The 21,818-nt window shown below is 40.9% G+C and overlaps 1 protein-coding gene and 1 long non-coding RNA gene across 5 annotated transcripts in view; one reads left to right on the forward strand and one right to left on the reverse strand.

Annotated features, from left to right (window-relative positions):
- LOC308587145 overlaps positions 1 to 21,818 on the forward strand; it is a 145,142-nt gene that overhangs the window by 58,991 nt on the left and 64,333 nt on the right. The window lies entirely within an intron of this gene.
- Positions 7,984 to 21,818, reverse strand: part of NR5A2 (nuclear receptor subfamily 5 group A member 2) — a 114,958-nt gene continuing 101,123 nt past the window's right edge. For both annotated transcript variants that reach the window (XM_081194463.1, XM_081194462.1), the window contains exon 7: positions 7,984 to 8,809. In XM_081194463.1, the coding sequence (XP_081050589.1) occupies positions 8,562 to 8,809 (248 nt within the window). In that variant the 3' untranslated portion in view covers positions 7,984 to 8,561. The remainder of the gene's footprint in view (positions 8,810 to 21,818) is intronic.

Raw genomic sequence — 21,818 nt, forward strand, 5'->3', positions numbered from 1 at the left:
GGGAACATATGTTTCTGAAACTACAGTTAGTACATGATTGACATGCTATACAGGAAGTTTCTCTTTCTGCCTTGGATTTGACTGAGTTTATTGTACTCCCATGGTCCATTGCATGCTGAATTTGATGCAGGCTGTAGTAGGAACAACAACTTCCTTGGAAGTGGCTTCAGGAACAAAATTAATGGTGTGGGATTTGCAAGGAGGGAGGGTGGGGAACGAGGGCAATGAATTAATCAGCCACAATTTTCTCCCATACCTTGTTTATAACATCCTTTGCTAACCTAATGCCTCCTGATGTTTTGAATTACAACTCCCATCAACCTCATTCAGCAAATGACTCAAGCTCATGGAAGTTGTAGTACAAAACATAAGGAGATAACCAGGTAGGTGAAAGCTGGTTGATAATGTATTGTGTTGTGCAGTATTCCAGTTGTGGAATGGATTCTGTGTAGCTTGTCTCTTAAGTTACTTATTTCTGTGTCTATGGAAGTGCATTGTTTAACGATCACACTAGGTGGAGTTGGTCTGAGATTTGAGGCGGGAAAGTGCCCCATGAGGGGGCCTTTCCTAAAACAGTAGGTCATCAGTTTACCTGAGGGTAGCAGAGGCAAACAATTGCTTTTAATTCCCCACAAATATCCCAGAGGACCCGATCATTCTATGAAATAAAAATGGCTGTCTGCAGTTGCTAGGCAACCCTGCCACCCTAGGTCGGGTAGGTATCAGGGCCAGGGTGCTGAGGGCCTTGCAGCTGGAAGAGTGTGTGCCAGCCAGGTGATAGCTCTAGGCCAGGGGTGCCAAATTGAATAAAATAAAATATTGGGGGCCCCAAGTAAGCCCTGCTTATATGATGTGGTGCATGCACGCCATCTGAGTGGCAATGCCCATCAACTTGGGGGCGGGGAATCCCTCAGATATTTTATTGGGTGGGGGCTGAAGGGACCTTGGCCCCTAGGAGTTGGCTCCTATGCTCTAGGCCTGATAAAGAGGAATCACTAAAATAAAATAAAATAATCTTTATTAAATAACTAGTAATAACATCATACTGCCTATGCCTGCTGAGGGCCAGCTCCCTTAAGCTTTAGGCCTGGCTTCCTCAACTTTTAAATTGAAATGTCATAAATCTTATCAGAATGAGTGGGCAGACTAGAATGTACAACTATGTAGCGGAAGGGGATGCTGTTTTTGAATGATTCCACACAAACTCCCTGCAAGTAGAGCACTAGCATAGCAGAGGGAGATGATCTAGCTCAGCTACTGCAGGTAGGGAGGACCAAAAGAAGACATCTGCTGCCAAAGTTCTTCCCACAGTTTGTGGCTACAAATTTTGATGTTGAACATGGGCTAGATTCAGGCTTCTGTTTCCACTCTTACTTTAGGGTAGTGTCTCCCCGCTTCACCCCCTCACATACACTTGCATTGAAGTGGTATCTTTGTCCCAGAAAGCCCAGAGAGGGGAGACTGATCTTCCTTCAGCAGTATCTGACCTCCCACATCAGCAATGCCGCCTCTGTTTTTGAAGTGGTGATCAGGAGCCAAAATACCATGTTTTCTAGTAGCAGCAACATCTGTCTTCTTGGCAGGCTCTCCTGGCAATTGTTTGGAGAACTCAGGAATTGCCCCTGGCTCTATCAGGTATATTTACATTGATGAGAGGTTTGCTGCCTGCCTCTTCTATTGTCTTGCCATTTCTTTCCTCTGCCCCCGTCCCCCCCCCCACCAAGTAAAAACAGTTGGTAGGAACGAGAACCAAATATGTGAGTTGATTGTTTTCATTAGTTACCCTCTGAGAATGCTTATCTATAGCAAGTCCCACTGACTCCCATTTAACTTTGTATAGGATTGCAGCCTAACAGTGCAATCCTATGCATGTTTACTGAAAATTAAGTCCGACTTAGAAGTGGATATAGTATTCCAGCCTTAGTATTTTATTAAGCATAATTGGAGAGGTAGCAATAAATGAAAACCAAGCTACACAGTCATTATCCCCAAATGACTATCTGTGTGATTTCAGTCTGCTAGTGTGGGAATGAGTGTTTGAATAATATCTCACATTAAAACAAAATATTTCCCAGGGAGAAGGTTCTAGTATATAGCCTTGTCATTTACATTCTACTTTTTTACATTCAGGAACAGGGATACCACATGTATAATAGATGATGATCATGTATTTTACTTTTAAGCCACAGGTACAAGGCAGATGCCAAATTTTGAAAGTGCAAACCAGAGACATTCAGAGTTTCTACTTGCTGCCCCACTGCTTAGCCCAAAGTCACAACTACACCATATGTTTAAAGCCTTCTTATACCACTTTACAGTCATGGCTTGCTAAGGGTGCCTAGAATTGTTAGGAGAGCTCCTCACAGAACCTCAATTTTCAGCGCCCTTAACAAATGGTAGTTCCCAGGATTATTGGTGGGAGACCGTGGCTGTTGTATAAGAGTGCTAGAACTCAATGGTGTGGCTGTGACCATAAGCAAGAAAAAAACAAGGTTAATAGTTTGACGCTCAAATTTATTTGGATCCTATTTCCAAAAATATACTGAATGCATAAAACAACGATGAGTTCTTAATGCCACATTTTAAAAGATAAAAAGAGTAAATTTAAAATAGGTGGCTTGGCTGCATGTAATGATGTGCGAGGTGATTTCTTTAAGACCGTGCGCTGTATAGCTCACAAGGCTTCAAGTAAGCCAAGTTTTGTTGCCCAGGACTGCAAAACAAAACAGTTTATTAAGTCAGGTGGCATTCAGCTTGTAGGTGAAAACTGTGAGAGAGAATCATTGTAGGCAGGCTGCTTTTGATGCCACAGGAATGTAAAAAGAGCCCTGCTGGACCAGGCTGTGGCCCATCCATTCCAGTACCCTGTTCTCACAGAGGCCAACCAGGTTATCGTACAAAGCCTATAAACAGGATCTGGAGTACTGCTCTACCTGCTGTTGACAGCGACTGGTGTTCAGAAGCATGCTGCCTTTGACAGTGGAGGTGGAACAGAGTCATCAGGGTTAGCAGCCATTGATAGCCCTATTCTGCATTGATTTGTCTAATCTCCTTTGAAAGGCATCCAAATTGGTGGCCATCGCTGCCTTCTGTGGGAATGAATAACGTAAGTTTTAACTATGCACCGTGTGAAAAAGTACTTTGTCTTTTTCCAGAATCCTCCATTATTCAACTCCATTGGATGTCCACAAGTTCTAGAGAAAACTTTCCTTATTCTTTCTTTACAAAACCATACAGTACATAATTTTCTACACTTTCCTGCGGACCAGGTCCGAAATATTATTTTGTGTAAATTCTAATCCATGCTATTCCTTCTTAATGAGTTAGATCACTGTCCCATTTAGCCTTGGATTGTCTTCTCTGATTAGCTACAATTCTCCACGGTCTTGGGCAGAGGTATTTTCGAGACCTGATAGTAACATTTTAGCTGGTGATGTCAGGAGACTGCACGACAGACCTTTCTGCATCAATATTGTTCTCCACCTCTGCTATGGGATGTCTCTCCCTCTCTCCCTCTCCTTTTCTTTTACAATGAAGTTGTCATAGAAACAATTTTAAAATGATCAGAATGGCCATATCAATATTTATTGAAATACTGGAAATAAAAATCCATCGGTGTTGAGAAAATTCCTGGCAAGAATTGACATGAGACAACATGAACTTCACAGATACAGTAAGAGAACTTTAACAAGTAACTAACTGCACATTCTAAAAGGGTTGCATGGATTCAAATGCCAGGCAGCTGCAGAACATATTTGTAATACAAATATTCAGACACTTACAGATTGTCTGGTTACAAACACTGAACAACTATAAGAAACCAGCCAAAGCCAAAACCTTTGAATTTTAGTCTGCTTTTACTAATATGTAATCAAGAAAGCAATTGTAAGTAAATGTATTGTTACAAATTGGTTAACAATTAACATTAGTTTTGCAAGCTTGGGCTATCAGAGGGCTTCTCGGAACCACAGATATTGACTAATATGTTCTCTATTTTATTTGAAACTGTTTCCATTAATCATTCTTTGCCTTTAACATCCTTACATTAATGATCTGGTTGTGTCTATTAGATAATTGTGCTTTGTTAGTGGTTTTATTCTGCTTTCATAATTTCAGTAAAATATGCCATGGTTTTCAACAAAAAAGTTAAGGGCTTACAAAATACTGGTGTGTGACAGTGTACAAATCCTCACCATCCATATCTATATGCAAACTGAACACTCTCCTAGTTACCTTTTAAATGCCACTGTTGATAACTTCATTTATTTTCTTCTTTTTAAAAGCAATGTTCCCATTTGTATAGAGAAGGTAGGGTGAAAGATCCTTAAGACAGAATTGATGGTGCATGATACAAATACCTAAGAGCTGCACATGCTAGACTTGGCTAAGTCTGCTATCGCCACCCATCTTTACTGCACAAACAAATGTTAGAATCCAGGGCAAGTCCTTCAGACAGACATCCTCCAGGAGACTTGGGTACCAACAAAAAGTGCTCTTCCCAACCATCATTCTCAGCACAGCTACCAATGCTCCTTCACCAGCTGCTAGGTGAACACCATAATTAGTATTCTTATGATGATGGAAGTGGAGTAGTTCTGCCATTTGGAAGGGTGAGACATTATATGTAATTTGTCAACTGTTTGGATTTTATTGGCTGGGATCCAAATAACTATTTTAGATCCACCCAAGGACTTATGCGTTTCTAGTGAGATTTTCTTATTTCCCACCCTGTCATTAAACAGCAGACCCCAAAAATCTCATATAATCATAGAACTGTAGAGTTGGAAGGGACCAAAAGGGTCATCTAGTCGTTTCCCCCTGCAATGCAGCAATCGTTTGCCCAACATGCGGCTTGAACCCACAACCCTGAGACTGAGTCTCATGCTCTACCGACTGAGCTACCAAGTGTCTCCTTAGTTTCGAAGGAGACTCTCCAAGTGGCATGGCAAGCTGTTGTTTGATGCCCACTAGTCCAAAGTTCCTCAGTTAAAATGGTTCTGTTGATCCCAAATATTTATTTTTACCACAATAAAGTCAGCCTGAGGCTGACTTTCAGTGAGGGTGTTTGAGGGTGGACAGTCATGGGACAGCAGAAGTATTGGTAGCAGGGCAGACAAGGGAATACCACTTTGTATGAGCAAGGACTTTTCGTACTTCATTCTTCCCCACACTTCCCTCATGGCTCTGATCCACAAGGTAAAAGATTATTAGACCAGATCCATGGGGTGATAAAACTCTCTGTTCTGTACTAATACAAAAGAAATAAACGTTGTCTTTGGTATACAATGTCCACTGCTTAGAAAAGAATTTTCAGGTAAGAATGCACCTCACTAGGCTCACGTGAAATAAAGGAAGGTGCGAATCACTAAATTTACAATAGATTTTAAATAAACCACATTTAGAATTATAAAGATTTACAGACATTTAATCAAGCAAATGATCTTAAACTGTAAAGATCCTTGTATGTCCCTGAACTATGTTCCACTAACTTGAAGACATGCTGTAATAAACACATATATTTGGCTTCTTTATTCTGGCTATATTTTTATATAAAGATGAAACCAAGGAACAATAAATTAGCATCATAATTGTCTACAATGAAAACTGTGATATACAATATAAATAAACTATTTAAAAGCCAGCAATCCTCATGAAAACAAACAAAGCTAAGGGAGTAGAAGTTTTAATACAGTTTCTACAAGTGATTGTGCAGCCAATAATCTAAAAATTAAAAAATTAAAGTATAAATGAGATTCCCTTATTGATTTTAGTGTCTCACGACATACAGTAATTAAGTACTGGTAAACTAATTACCAATCAGAAAGCAACATTAAGGAAATCACTGCTTTGCAACATCATCACAGTTCCCCCCACCCCAGGACCTAACAAATGTAAACAACCATCATCTTTCCCCCCCTTCAAATATGTAAAGTATTAATACTTCCCCCCCAAAACATACGTTGATCTGCATCTGTATAGTTACCATTTAGAATTCTGAAATAAGGCAAAGCTTTCTTAACAGTGGCACTGCATTTTATAATACTGATATCTTCATTTTGGATAGAGAGTTATTTGTCCTTCTCCAATATTTGTTCTGCAGCAGACTTTGGTCTACATGGACCTGGCAGTATCACTCTTCTGTCCTCACATATTTTTGTTTGAATAATTGGTTTAAAATGTATTTTCTGAATCCATAGACTGTACTAAAAACTACCAGTAATACTAACCAACCAGCTTATACATTTTGAATATTTTTAAATCTTGCATAGGTAAAATCATTTATTTTTTTTTTTTAAAAAGGTCTTTTATTACCTACAACGTGACCCAGAATTTAGTTAAAGCCGAAGTACTTGGATTTCAGCTTGTGGGGATAGGGGAAGATGCAGAATCGTCTGACACAGTGGGGTGCTACACCAGTACAGGGAACTGTATGATTGTATAATGCATTGCATTCTCCCCTTGCACTGGTGCAGTCCCTGAGATGAAGTCATCTAAAGTTGGCAACTTTTCAAAAACATGCATCCTGGGCCACACCAGGACTGTGAGGCCCAGAACCAGGGCCAGGGATTAAAACAGACAGCTCAGGGCAGAGTGAATGAACAGAAATCCCTAGAATTATAGTGAGTTCAGAAACACGTGGATAGACCCCAGATGGAATTGGTTAATCATGGCTAGAACCAGGGTAGAATTTGGCAGGTTATCAGCCTTGGGCAAACTAAGACGCCTCAGCAGGGCCTACTGGCACCAGTGCCTGGCAATCCCACTCTGGGACATAGTGTGGAATTTAAAATGGCATCCCCTACCTCCCTTCCAGTTACCAGGCAAGCCCACCAATATAGAAGGGCCCTTGCGGGTCTTAGGACCCCTCCAAATCCAAGGTCCTCTTTAACCAGGAATTGGCCATGTCTGACTTTTGTTGACCTTTCGGATCCTGATACAGTGGTACCTCAGGTTAAGTACTTAATTCCTTCCGGAGGTCTGTAGTTAACCTGAAACTGTTCTTAACCTGAAGCACAACTTTAGCTAATGGGGCCTCCTGCTGCCGCCGTGCCGCCGGAGCACGATTTCTGTTCTCATCCTGAAGCAAAGTTCTTAACCTGAAGCACTATTTCTGGCTTAGCGGAGTCTGTAACCTGAAGCGTATGTAACCTGAGGTACCACTGTACAGGCTTTCTGTCAGGCCAGAACTGTGGCCGACCGGCAATTCTAGAAAAGATCTGCACAACCTGAGACCCACCAATCATGTAATACGGTACTTGACAAACCTCCTGTTCTTTCTGTCTTAGGTAGGCAGCAAAAACAAAAACCAACAACTCAGGGTGCTTGTTGAGCCCTTGAGAGGTTGTAATAGATGCCCAGCTGTCTGTGTTTAGCTTTGTGATGCAGCCCTGCTGTTACGACAGCATAGATGCTCATGGGGCGTGGCAGCCACAGGTTGGCGAGCAACTTGTGCATCCCATCACTGTGTCCAAAACTCGGTGGCACAGTCTGAAGCCACTGAAATTAATTGCTTTATTAAATCCAAGTAATTCATTTTATCTAGGTTGCAGATTTAAGTGCAGCAGATCAAGAGATGCTGCTGACTGAAACCTTGAAGAAAGAAATACTGTTTTTCTTTTCGATGACAGCCAAGAGGCTGAGTAGTATCCGCAAGCTTATTATTTGGCACTAAAAGCTTTGAGAAGCCATTTCAGCAAAGCTTGAGCCGCTGCACTGGAAACATGATCCAACAGCGGTTGCTTTGGAGCAGCTTAATTTTGACGCTTGTAGCCGTTCCTCCTCCCATTGGTGGAAGAGGGATACTGCCTGGACAATCAACATGAACACAATGACAAAAACAAACTTTGGAAACATATTAAGAATGTCACACTAGTTTATGAACATTTTTTTTTAAAATATTAGCTGTTTGCAGGCCTGAGTTACAGACAGTCCCCCAAAGCCCCCACCCTAGGCTGTTTTGGTGGTGCTAGTGTGTGTGTGTGTGTGTGTGTGTGTGTGTGTGTGTGTGTGTGGCCTACTTGAGATCTTTTTTAGATTGGTGCTACACATCCTTTCTGGAGGAGAGATAAGAATGCAGGTCTTGGAAGGATGCCATAGGGTGACTGCAGTTTTGTGTCCATCAGAGGTGTTTTCAGTCCTGCTAACAAGAAGGGATGTAGTTCATACAGATCCCTTTGCTCTGTTAGCTGAATAACACAGATAAAACTTGTTCCTAAATTTCTCAATAGTGGCAACTGGCAAAAGTTTTAACTTACAAAAATTGTTCCTTCCTTTTTTGTTTGTTTGTCATTGGCAACGGTATCCATTTGTAATCTCCTTTCATTCTAGTGATAAAGTCCTATACATGTTCCTTTGGGGAGACTGTGTAGGGTTTGATTCACAGTTTGCAATACAAATACCCTGATACATCACTTATTTACTATTAAGTATTTGATTATTACACCATTGGGGGGGGGGACAAAGTTCCTTTAAACCAAGTTCTTTTTAATTAGTGTCGTTTGGAGTAGTTCAGAGTATTTTGCTTTTTCTCCTCAAAAGCAGAGGCTTTAAAAGGATATAATTTATGCTCTCTTTGCATGCAGCATTTCAATGAGGAGGTTATTACACGGCACATCCCCGTTCAGGTGTTTATAGTAGAGGTATTCTTCAGCCTGCATACTGATTGCCCGGATTTCCGGGAGTCGCAGGAGAAGCTGCCCGAATTTTTCTGTCTGCTGTGGATAGTTGCACATTGTGTAGTCCAGCAAAGCAGTATTCACTTGTTCTTGAACACCTTCCACCAGCTGGAAGTTCTCTAGGGTTTTGACATCTGAATAAAAAGTAAGAAAAAAAGAGAGACAGACAGAATCACATTATATATGTATTTAAAATAAAAAGACACATTTTAACTCCGATTTATTTAAAATGGTGTTTCACTGTATTTTGCTCATGACAAAAGGATGCTTTACATGCTGTTGAATATTCAGGTTAAATCCCTCTGCCAAGTTTCCTGGGAAAATGATCACAGCACAGCTTTAGTGGAGCTTCTTGTTGAAATTCTGCATATACCTCAGATCAATTAGACACCAATGGATTTTGAGCAAGGTCAGCTGTCCCCCCCCACCCCATCTTATGGAGGCAAAGGCTGAAGACTCCTAACATAGAGGACTGTAATATATTGCCAGCAAATGAGTCCCCAGAGGAAGGCGTAGCTTTAACCCGACATATTACACAATTCATATAATTCTGTATTAATTTTTCTGACCCAAGGTGAAGTCTCTGTCCAGGATATGATGCAGTTAATTCTAATAAAATATGACAGGGATCTTGTTTCTTTTTGACATTTCCTAAATTATTCTGAAAGCCTTTGACTTGTCTACCCTTATGCTAATGAACCATCTGGTACACTCCAGTGACTGCCAAAATAACCTGCTTGACCTGAATCCCTCAAAAATACATTTTTCAATAACTAAATTCTCTCTCTCTCTCTCTCTCTCTCTCTCTCTCTCTCTCCCCCTGAATTGAAACCATTGTCCTTTAGACAGATTGACGAGTACATCACATGGTGGCTGGATGTCTATATATTAGTTTTTTCTAGCTGTCAGATGATTTTGACTTTTTCTGGAGGTCAAATAGTTTGCAAATATTTCCACACATCCTGTACTTACTCATCTGCTTCAGTATCGTCACCACTGAATCCTGGAGCAAACCTGATTGCTGGAATGCCTTCTCTCACATCAACATACTGCTCTAGAAGCCTGCTTTTTAGGCTTGGGTGATGTGGCTCATGTAACTCTCTAAAAGGCAAGTCTCTAAATGACTGAGGGGGGAAATGCTTCTCTAATGAGGGTTATTCCAGGCTGGGCGCAGCATAAAACCTCTCCTCTTATGTATAGATGGGTCCTCTCTCACACTTTCAATGCACATTTAACCATCACACACTGTCCCTCCACTCCACCAGCCCCCACTTTTTAGCACAACTCTCTCTTAAAGAATTAAATAAAAATCTTTGGCTATGAAGCCATGGGGGTGCGGGAAGATGAGGGATCATGCTCAGGTGTTTAAGGAGGTTTAAAATCATACGATAGCCTCCCATCACTACATATGCATGAACCAGCCAAATGAAAGTGTTTTCATTACATTGCATTAAATTGCATTGCTAAATGGTGCAGCTCAAATGATGGGTCTTCTAACCTGGCAAAGACTTCTAACTGTACTGCTGACAACCAATCGCTGGTACTTGTGACAGGAGGTATGTAACTGACAACAACAAACTTTGCCCTGCAGTCCCAACTTTTGTGTGTGACCGTATCTTTTTCCAACATAGCGTAAATACTTGAAATATTCTGCTGCTTCCTCAGTTTGTATTTATAGGTAAGGCCATTTCTCATTCATTTTTCATTGCATAGAGCATTTTGTATACAAAAGTAAATTACTCTGAATGGCTAGTCCTTACATCTCTGTTTCTGCACAGAGTTCCTTGATAGCAGTGAAAAGATGGCATAGATCTTAGAATAGAGTACAGTCTGCTCTGAAGGTGTTTGATCCAGAGGTAGTCTTCATTCATAAAGCATTGAATGTGTTTGAGGTCATATTACCAGACTTGAGGCAAATCCCATTAGCTTTATAGGTATTGATAATAAATGTTGAAGAAAAACAAAACGGGGGTTGTGGGTGTGAGAGGAAAGAATTGCAGTATATTATTATGACAATTTACATGTGCAATGATGAGTCAGTTAGTGAAGTCTGATGCTCTTATTTCGTATTGGAATGTGTTCATAGTTTTGTCATGGGAATTTATGGCTTTTTAATAAAATGTCTCATAGCAGTCTGATTTATTTTTAAAAATGAAACAAGCAAGGTGGTGAAAGACAAGTTTCTGGCAAGACTAACACTGAAGGGAAAGTATTAAATAAATTATGCCTCTCAGAGAACTTCTGGTGTCTCTTGCAAAGACTTTAAGATTAGTGCAAAAAAATCATAATAAGGTTTGTCTTTTTAGATTGTGCCTTTTAAATAATGATATCCATAATAGGTTATGCATGAAAATGCATACTAAGTGATCATTTTGCTCTCCTTTACATTGTAGTGGGAGATGGAGGGAAGAACCCCCCCCCTCTTTGTTACTGATGTTTTAAAATAAGTTTTAGTCGCACCGATGGTGGTGGAGGCATTTGATTTATTTATAGAAAATTATTTACCTTCTGGAAAAAAAGACTGTGAAAAACTAATGGCAAATGTTGGGGAAATACAAATGCGATGCCAGCAGAACTGTATTGATGTCTGCGATGTCATGAAATCAAATCTATAACTTTAACAAGACAATCTTTGGAGCTTAAAGCACTTCTGCTTTTTGTAGTATTCCGGTGGCTTATACATCTGAATACTCAACCGTGAGTCCCTGTGTTTAAGCATAATATTAAGAAATCAGCACTTCCAAGTTCTAAAAGTCTTGTACAATTAAAAATGGTGGAAATGGCATCCTTCTTCCCACTCACCCTTTCAGCTCTAACTACAAGGAAAAACATTTTTTGTGTTGCCTTAGTAAGTACCAATCTCTTATCTCTTCCACTTTATTCACTCAGGGACTAATTACCAACTTTTTATGTGAAACCGTCTTACTGTGTGCTCACAGTGGGGCGCATCTCTTTCCCAATCCTTATTGGAGAGTAAACCCTGAGGTCTTGTGGAATATATTACTTTTTTTACAAGCACTTGCAGTAGCATTTCTGTCAAAACACTGAATTTTGTCTCCTCTATAGTTTACTTCTGAAGATAAAGACTATTTTTTAAATAGAGGTGCCAGTATTAGTTCTGTAGTCACTCTAAATGTCTGTCAGCATTCCCAATTTTCAATGGTTTGTCCCTCCCCCACAAAGCAGAGATTTGAGCTCCAGCTTCTGCATATGAAATTCAGCTTGCACAGAGTGTGTTAGCATATTTTTTTTAAAAAATGGGTCTGGCCTTTAGAGGGGGAGAAATATAAAAATATTTAGGTTTCAGAGAGGCTTCCTTCCCCTCTTATATTCAAGACATGAAAAACTGAAATTTGGTGCACTATTAATCTATAGAGAATGCAGACTGGTTTGGGAATTTTGAAAAGGAAAAATGAAAGGGAATGAGAGATTTAGGTCTGAAAATGGTTACTGTGCTGGAGCTGTGTAAGTACTTTTCAAAGAAAGTTAATTTATTTTCATTGCACATCTTGGATATCTTACTGGGTGCACTTATTGAACACATGACCCTCACAGCTTTGTACCTTCATGTATAGTGGAATGTAGTTAAATAACCAGAAGCAAGTGTAATAAATGGGCCTCTTACTTGGTCAATATAGAACATGTCCACACAGAAAAGATCAGAAGTCAATGCTATGAGTGTTCTCCTATGTTGCTGCCATGAGACCACCTCCACAGATAGCATTGCTTCATAGATGCATGCAAATCACTTAAGCATGGTGGTAACAAGTTGTGGCATGCATGTGTAACTTGCCATTCACAGGTAACACACCGTAGGCTTTTGTATTGCTTCAGATGGAGTTTTGGTACTGCCTCTCATTACCTCAGGCAGAACGATTGTATTGTCTCATGTTACCTTAGAACCCAATGCTGTGCCAGTGGGTTCCACTGGTGCAGTGGAACTTCCATTTCCTCTCCCCATACACCCCCAAAATCTATTCAGGGGGGGTCCCCAAACACCTCAGGGCTGTTTCTTAGGGGGTGTGGTGATGGTGGTGGAGGGGGGAACAGGAAGAGGAAGTTCCACTGTGCACATGGAAGTCTTTAGACCAATGGAGCTGTAGCACTGGATTCAGTCTAATGGATTATATCATACCTTGAAAAGAAATTAATGGACATGATTCATGTGTTGCAATGAGTATAAAAGGTAAAGGGACCCCTGACCATTAGGTCCAGTCGTGGCTGACTCTGGGGTTGCGGCGCTCATCTCGCTTTATTGGCCAAGGGAGCCGGCTTACAGCTTCCGGGTAATGTGGCCAGCATGACTAAGCCACTTCTGGCGAACCAGCGTGCCGTTTATCTTCCCGCTGGAGCAGTACCTATTTATCTACTTGCACTTTTATGTGCTTTTGAACTGCTAGGTTGGCAGGAGCAGGTACAGAGCAACAGGAGCTCACCCCGTTGCGGGGATTCGAACCGCTGACCTTCTGATCAGCAAGTCCTAGGTTCTGTGGTTTAACCCACAGCGCCACCCGATTCCCACGCAATGAGTATACTCTGTGTATAACTTAGCTGCATACAATTTAATGCTTTTCCATGGTATCAAATCGTGCAATCATTTGTGAGATATTATGTGGATTAATCAGCCAGCTGCAACTACTCCAAGTCTTTCACAAGTATTTTTTGCAAGTGCTGAGACATGGCCTCTCAGTTTTAGTGACCCCCCCCCCGCAACACACCTTGTTAGCTGTACAACATCCAAGATGTGCAATGAAAATAAATTAACTTCCTTTGAAAACTATTTACACAATTCATCCTCAATTGTCCTCGCTGACATAATCATATAGCCATATCTTACTAGGTTTGTAACATCATTGTATTCACTGTGTGTTCCCTGATTTGGTTAGATCAGCAATGCAACTAATTCAGGAAATCAGTATCTGGGAGGAAATATACTGAAGTATCAGCAGCCAAGGGAAACTAGCTATAAGACGGTTTATTTTTAAAAGTATGTAGGCTTTGTAAATATAGATATGGATACATTTATTCAAGTTGGCACCCCTGCTGTCAGCTAGGCCTCAAAAAGGAAAAAGGTAAGCTAAATGGATGACCACAGTATTTCTCATAGGAAGTAAGGTGGAAAGACCCACACTCAGATGGGTGGGAATAGAAGATAAGGTCATGGATGCTGCTAGCTGCTGTCACAGTTCTTCAAAGTAAAAGATTAAAAAGACCCAGTAAAATTAGCAAGCAGGAAATGTCAACAAGTGAACAGCTGACGGACTTCCGGGTTGGTGCGATCTGGAAATGGCGGATTCCCTCCGAGCTGCGGAGGGAATCGGCTCAACCGAGGACGGGTCTTGCCGCGCCGGCGACGCGGGGACCCTTAAAAACCGCAGGCGCTGAAGCCTGCGGACTGAAGACTCGGCGGGTGCCTTAAGCGCCCCCCCGATCCACGAAGAGCCTTTTTAAAGGCTGCGGAGAGGATACGGAGGGCGGCGTGGCACTGAGAGTCGATCGCTGCCTCGGCGGAGCGAAGCCGTGAGCCATGACTGGAGAGCGCTGACTTCCTTCCTTGAAATTTGGACTGAAAACAACAACCCGTGAGTAAGACGGAATTGGACTTTAAGAATATTATCCCGTGAATTTGAGACGACCGGGGTGTGCGCTAAAAGGAAGTCCACACCCCCCCTTCTTGCAGACGATCCAAAGCAACGATATAAGAGCTAAGCTGGAGTGCCCACCCTTTGTGGGGTGAGTTGAAAAAGACATTAACTTCCAAGATTTGGTAAAGAAATTTTGAATTGGAGAGTGGAGTGTTGGAAGCTTTCCTTTTGTTGTAAACAATCCCCCCCCCTCCCGGGCCCGGGAGCGTCCTGCTTTTGAGCTTGTGGAAGAGGTGCGGAGTTTGACAGCTGTCAAAGCTGTCAAACAGACAGTTCAAGTGGAAAAATCGTTATTTAAGATCCCTCTGGACTAAAATGAGTTACAATTGAGTTAAAATTGTTGGAAACAAAGTAATAATAACAAGTTGGAGGATTGTTGGAGAAAGATTACCAAGTAACCAGATTCCCTCTAGGGGGAAGTCTGTGAAATTACAATGGCTGTGGATGGAAAGTTACTAGTGGAAATCGAAAGAATGTTTCATCTGGTGGGAGTCTTGCAAGAGCAGAGTCTGGCTATGAATAAACAACTTATGACCTTGACTTCTGGAACAAGCAGCTCTGCTGAATGTATTGAGGACCTGGATGAGAAAGAATCCACAGCTGAATTCGAAATGATATCTAAAGAAGTGGAAGAGACTAAACAAGAAAAAGAGAAAGCAAAGTTGGGAAGCACCAACCAGAAGCTGGCATCTGTGGAATATAAACAAGGAGACTTTTGGATTACATTCACCACAAACCTGCGAAAGATACAGAAGATGAAGGAGGAGGCCCCGGGAGCTTATGGAATACAGGAACTTAAAATAAAGAAATATGATGGGGGCCTCCACTTTGACTTTGACTTTGAAGACGCAGACTTTGTGGAATTTTTCCAGCAGCTGCTTCCAAATGTACTTGTGGGAAGAGAACATGGTTGGATGGTGACAGAATTTTTTCGAGATTCGATGACCGACATAAAGGATTACCAACAAGACCGGCGGAGAGGGACCGAAAGAGACTTGAAAGCCTCGGACGTGAGGAACCCAGGCTAAGAACTGATACTTTGGACATGTATTAGGAAGGGACGAAAACCGGGGATGGGAGGGAGGGAAGAATAGAATTGTAAAAACACTCAAGACTTTTGGGTTTAGTTAATATGATTTTTATTTAAGACAAATTGGGAAATCAATGGAAGAGAACTGGAGTCCAACTTAGGAAAAATTTATTTTTCTTTATAGAAGAGGTAACTTTAAGATGACTAAGAAGAGAAATACCAATTTGCTGACACAATTCTGGGAATTGGGATGCATGAAGGGGGGTGGGGGGAAGTCAGGGAATAAGGTTAGGAAAGTAAGATTTTCTGAAATTGTACATGTTTTTGTCTTTTGTCTTTTTTGTGTGTATATGTCTCTATAAAAGGTGAAAAACCAATAAAAATTTTTATTAAAAAAAAACACAAGTGAACAGCTGACGAGCAGTCAACATTTCCTATATAAGGAAAATGACGGTGGCCTTTAATTTCTTGAGGTTCCGGCAAGTAGGAGATTTGTTTTTTAAATTGAACCCACAAGTGAGCAATCTGGGCCAAGGACACTAATACTTGAAACTTTTGTCCCTGGCCTAAGACCAAATACACAAGCGTAATTTTCTTTCTCTCCCTCTCTCTTTCTCTCTCTCTCTCTCTCCCTCTCCCTCCCTCTCTCCCTTTTTTTACTGTGGACATAAAATATTTTAAAGTTCATTGGAGTGTCAAATAATGGATACATTGTTTTGGAAGTCTTGCCTTTTTAAAGCGCATTACAACAACCAGTGTGCTTCAATCATGCAGAAATAATAGGCTAGGCTCAATGATATTTTCTCTTAAATGCAGCTTAAGATGCTTACATAGTAGAGGAATGCTGCAATTATTGGTGTGAATCCCATTTCAGCTTCTAACTGTTAAGGATAGCTAGAATTACAATTTGTTACAGACCAGTTCACAACTCAAATAAAAGCACATTTTACAACATTTTATGGCATCAGACTGCCGGGTGCATTATTTAAAATTATGATTCTCTTCATTTTAATTTTTTTTTTTTGAAAAAGCATGTAAAATGGTACCTTCTTTCACAACAGATCATCTATGCCTTCTTTCTTTTGCTAGATTGGAAACCCTTTGAACCAAGAACAATGTCTTTTTGACATACAGAGATGAGCATTTTGGGCTGTCTCTTGTAACAAATCACTACATGGTGCAATGAATATGTGGGAAGAACTTCTTTTGCAATTCCAGGGCTTTGTGTTTTGAACATGGGAAGATGAGTGTGCATCCTAGCATATGCCTTTCTTCTACCACTGAGGGAGCAGTTGATTCAATAAATGGAACCACAATAGAGAGAGGACTTCTCCTGGGAACCAAATGGGGAAGAAGCACCTTATGGGTGGGGTATATCCATATGTTCATTTGAGTATACCTCTGGAATACCAGGGGATCATGAGTGAGAGAGAGGGCTATCGCACTCGTGGATGTCCCATAAGCATCTAGATGAGCATTTGGAGAAGAGAATGCTGGACAGGCCTTTGGTCTGATCCAACAGGGCATTTATTATGTTCTCTTGCCAATTGCAGAGAATGACTGTAGTGAATGTTTCACTTGGAAACTTAAGTCTTAGCTGTTTTGATGAAAAGTCTAAGGAACAAGCCATAACAACTTCTCCAAAGTGGTAAATGTGCCTGCGTAAAAAGAAACAGCAGCATTTTCTTTTCTTTTCTGAAGAAAGTCATCTACATAAATGTTTTCTGTGGTCAAAGCAAAGCTCTGCAACTCTTATGGAAACCCCATGAGCCAGTCCATGTACATTTAGAAAATTAATCTATATCTGCCAAAAGGGAAAATGGAAAAAATAGTTTTTCCTGGGGAATAAATTCTGCCATCACTCTACAAAATATTTATATCTTGTACTCAACTTTTCATTTTAGTTTCGTTCGGGAACTTACATGATTTTTCTCCCATGAAGTTTTCTTACGTTGTTAGAATAAGATATGTGGTTAAGTTCATTCAAGTGGCAAGTCCGTGGTATGAATAAACCAATGTTATCATATGAAAGAGAATTAAGCAGGCAGATCCAAATGGGGATATATTAAGCCAAATTTTAAGCTCCAGTTGTTGAATTTAGCTGGTACTAGATGTCTGGCTTGCCTCAGGATAAATTCAGCTAATCGAATGAGGAAAACAGCCTCAGGTATGATGAAAATTACAAGAGATCTCAGTCGAACACTTCTTGTTATAAATATTAGCTCAAAGGTATTCCTCTGGTCTCTGGGATGGGGGGGGGTAATATTTGCATGTAATTAATGGCATTTCAAGCTTTTATGAGAGTGGCTTAAAATGTTAGCTTTGCTAATTGTTATAATGACAGTGGGCTGGGGATTCCACAGTAGTAAGGACCCTAACAAAGCAATACAATATGAAACCCTGCATGAGAAAGATTTGCTAAGCTATAGGACTTGAGAGAAACTATACTAGGTTGTTTACAGAAGCATGCGGGAACAAGTGGGAATCGGTTTCCCTCCCTCTGCTGTGTAGTTAATACTTTTCCTGTCCTGTGTTCCCTCTTTAAAGGGGCACATGAACAGAGATCGTTGATCAAATGCTGACTTGTTTGCTACTCCCCCTAGCTTTAGGTGAGTTGCCCTCTTTGTCTTTATTCTGAAGCATTTTCCTTATCAGTTCAAATATTTGCAACTTTATTTTTCAATGATTTTCTTTTCTTTTTTAACTTCTCTGAGAAGGCAGGGGAGATGGCGTGATGCTTGGCAGGTTTATCTGCAACACCTTTGATGCTTTAAAAATTGCTTAGATAAGGTAGGGTGGAGTGGTTTTGTGACTAATATAGCAGCTAGCCAAGTAGGGCAGTACAAATCCAGCTTCTACTGAAAACCAGAAAAATAGTTTTATATTGTTTGTTGTTTAGTCGTTTAGTCATGTCCGACTCTTCGTGACCCCCTGGACCAGAGCACGCCAGGCACTCCTGTCTTCCACTGCCTCCCGCAGTTTGGTCAAACTCATGCTGGTAGCTTCGAGAACACTGTCCAACCATCTCGTCCTCTGTCGTCCCCTTCTCCTTGTGCCCTCCATCTTTCCCAACACCAGGGAGTCTTCTCTTCTCATGAGGTGGCCAAAGTATTGAAGCCTCAGCTTCAGGATCTGTCCTTCCAGTGAGCACTCAGGGCTGATTTCCTTCAGAATGGAGAGGTTTGATCTTCTTGCAGTCCATGGGACTCTCAAGAGTCTCCTCCAGTACCATAATTCAAAAGCATCAATTCTTCGGCGATCAGCCTTCTTTATGGTCCAGCTCTCACTTCCATACATCACTACTGGGAAAACCATAGCTTTACCTATACGGACCTTTGTTGGCAAGGTGATGTCTCTGCTTTTTAAGATGCTGTCTAGGTTCTTAAAAAACCTAGTTTTATATATGTGCCCCAAATACACTGTGCCTCCTCCCACAGCAGGTTCCTTGGTTGAAATACGTGTGTCAAAAGCTGTTTTGGTGATCTTGCAATCCATATCTGAAGGAACTGAGCAGGAGTGCTTAGATCCGGGATGGGGAACCTCTGGCTTGCCACAGGTTGTTGGGACTCCAACTCTCAATAACCCACAGGGTCTGGGATGATGGGAGTTGTAGTCCAGCTACATCTTGAGGGCCCCAGGTTCTCTACTCTGGCTTTAAAGGTCCTATAGGTTGTGGCACCAGATGATGTCAAGATGAAATAAAACACTCTTCATGTTGGTACAAATTATGACAGACCAAGTGGAACACAAATGTTTTTTTGGCGCAGTGGTTCACAATAAACCACAGGGAAGCACTCCTTTTGGGATCAAAGGATGCTGAGCCACTGATAGTCTGAGTCAGCAGCTACTAATCACCAGTACAGCCACTGGAAGAAAATGTCTCAATAATAATGTTTCATTGCCTGAGTATGCATTAAGCTAAAAGAATGATCAGACTTCAAGGGCATTTACGTGCTTCCTCTTCTGTGAAGCATCGTTATTAAGATTGCATACCGAAAGAAAGGAGATATGACTCAGGGACTGACTAGAATGTAGTTTCTGACTAATCAACAACAAGGGGACAAAAACTGCATTGTTGACTGCCTGATTTCCTCGAGAGGCTGCTAATGCCAAGTTAACATCAGTAAGTGTTGGTATAATGGCTGGGATCTAAAGAGCCTAGTGTGCAAATGGAAAGCATGTTTTTGTGCAGGGGTGCACATGGCCAGCTTTTTCTAAATGCATCTGCTTGTGGTTTATTGAATGTTGTCTCATGTGATTCTCTGATATTCAGAGGCAAGTTTTTGGGATACGAAAGAGGTTCCAATGGGACAGGCAAAGGTCTCCTAGTGTGTACGAAACCCAAACTTAACCTTTTGGCCCCTGGCCTATGTAATTTAATAATATATGCACACATATATGCATATATGCCTTGGGAAATATGACATTTGTATCTGTGGATCCATAGTGTATATGCATTTGCCTTGTGGCAGGATTCAGCAGCATCTCTAGCTACAGAAACCTGTCATTTAACACAAATGGTGGGCAAACACCCGTCAGCTTAGTTTGGAAATGGGTTCAGTTGTTTCCCCTACCCCAGTTAATGTTTCTTCCCTGCTCAATTCCAAATTGTGAAACTTTGTTGTACTAAGACTCTGACAGATTCCCAGCCTCATGTGCTAAAAACACCCCCCTCTTCTCTTGCTGCCTTTTCCATCAGGCTACATGGAAGCAGCGGAGCAATGAGGTATATTATGGACCGATGTGCCCTGGAAAACTGTTTCCTAGTCTAGCACCTGGAACACTGCTTTCAAAACTTCCCCAGTACCTTGCTCTTACTGCTGCAATTATTGGGTATGGTTTAGTGGTAAATACAGCAGGGAAAGAGACTGTGCAGCAGGGAGAGGTTAGCATGTGGCAGCAGCAAGGTCTCGCTGGAGGATCAAACCCAAATATGCTCCAGGCCCAACTTTGGAAGGGGCTGAGCTTTGATATGGAAGGGTTTGTATTCTGACTTATCCCCGATTCCCCCTCTCCATCATGTTAAGATTATCACAATAGCCAAGCTACTCTAGCATAGACCCATATAAGTTCAACTATGGGACAGTTCTAGGTCAAACACTGCATAAAGCTACCTCTTTATGATTTTCAAGATGTGTTTGTGCATCTCATGTTCTCTAAGGGGAAGTTTTTATAACTTTGGAAAACAACAACAGGGAAACAGTATTTTCAGACAAACTGTAAATACTGGATATCCACTTTTCTGAAGAGGCCACCATGTCATCAAATTCTGGAATTTGGGAAACTTGGAACTTCTAGAAGTCAACATTAATTTTCATTTATTCAGCTTTGTGTTGTTGTACTTCAGTAAACCACAGAAGAATTAGAGGGAGATGTGTCACATTGAAGTGGCATTTCCCCATTAAAAACAAGAACTAATCTTACATAAAGTTAATGATTCCAAAGGAGCAGTCTTCTGATTTTGAACTTTTGAGATTAGCAATAACTCTTTTTCACTGGAATTGCTAGGAAGCCATAAAGGATAAGAAGGAACTTTTGTGCACTGCTCAGAGTCAGGAATTCATTTCTTAACATGAAACGTTTATAGGGTCAAACATCCATGAAACATGAAGCATTTCAGAAATATTAGTTTTGTTGTTATTCATAGGCTGGCATTATGGTATATAAAAATATGAAAATGAAAAATGTTGCAGCTTCTGCTCTCTAAAACTATTCCAGGGCATCCTATTCTTCTAATACATGTTCCCTATCCCTAAATTAAGCCATTTATAGTGATACCCTGTAACCTTTTCTCCTCCCTTGATCATTGTTGCTTTTCTAAGTGCTCAACACACAGGTTATTGCACCATTCAGCTTAGGCCAAAGGGTACTCTTGAGATACAGTGAACATTAACACAATTAAAATGCACAGTTCAACCCAGGCGAACACATCAGAGGGATTGCAACACAATACACATGGAAAATGTCATTTGAATGTTCATTTTTCCCATTTAGCCTTTAAAAGGCACAACACCCAGATCCCACCGTAGGAAAGACAGATTGGTCTTGTTACCTGCCTTGGGAAAGAATTGCTAGCTAGGATAACCTGACTTGAAGCCCTGGTTGTGTCCAAAATCTGAGATACTTGATGTTTCAAATTCAGACATCCTTCATTTAGACCAAAATAACAGACATTTATTGTGTACCTTGCAGTCAGTGACTATTTAACAGCGAGAGACTATCACAGCGTGGGTCCTCTTTTACTTTATGTGCTCAGTAATGAAAGTCCACTATTGATTTTTCTGTAGCTGCTTGTAACTATTATAGTTGATACATCAATAGAAAAGGAAAGCACAATGTTTCATAGGAGGCAGAAAATCAGAGAATACACCATGCTGGGACAGTAAATCATGCCATAATCTCTGGAATTGATAGATGGTTACTGCTAACTTGAAACCCATGGCTTTTTCTGAAAAGACTGGCCTATAA

Source organism: Podarcis bocagei (genome assembly GCF_964188305.1).
Source record: "Podarcis bocagei genome assembly, chromosome: 5".
In the NCBI taxonomy this organism is placed as follows: domain Eukaryota; kingdom Metazoa; phylum Chordata; class Lepidosauria; order Squamata; family Lacertidae; genus Podarcis; species Podarcis bocagei.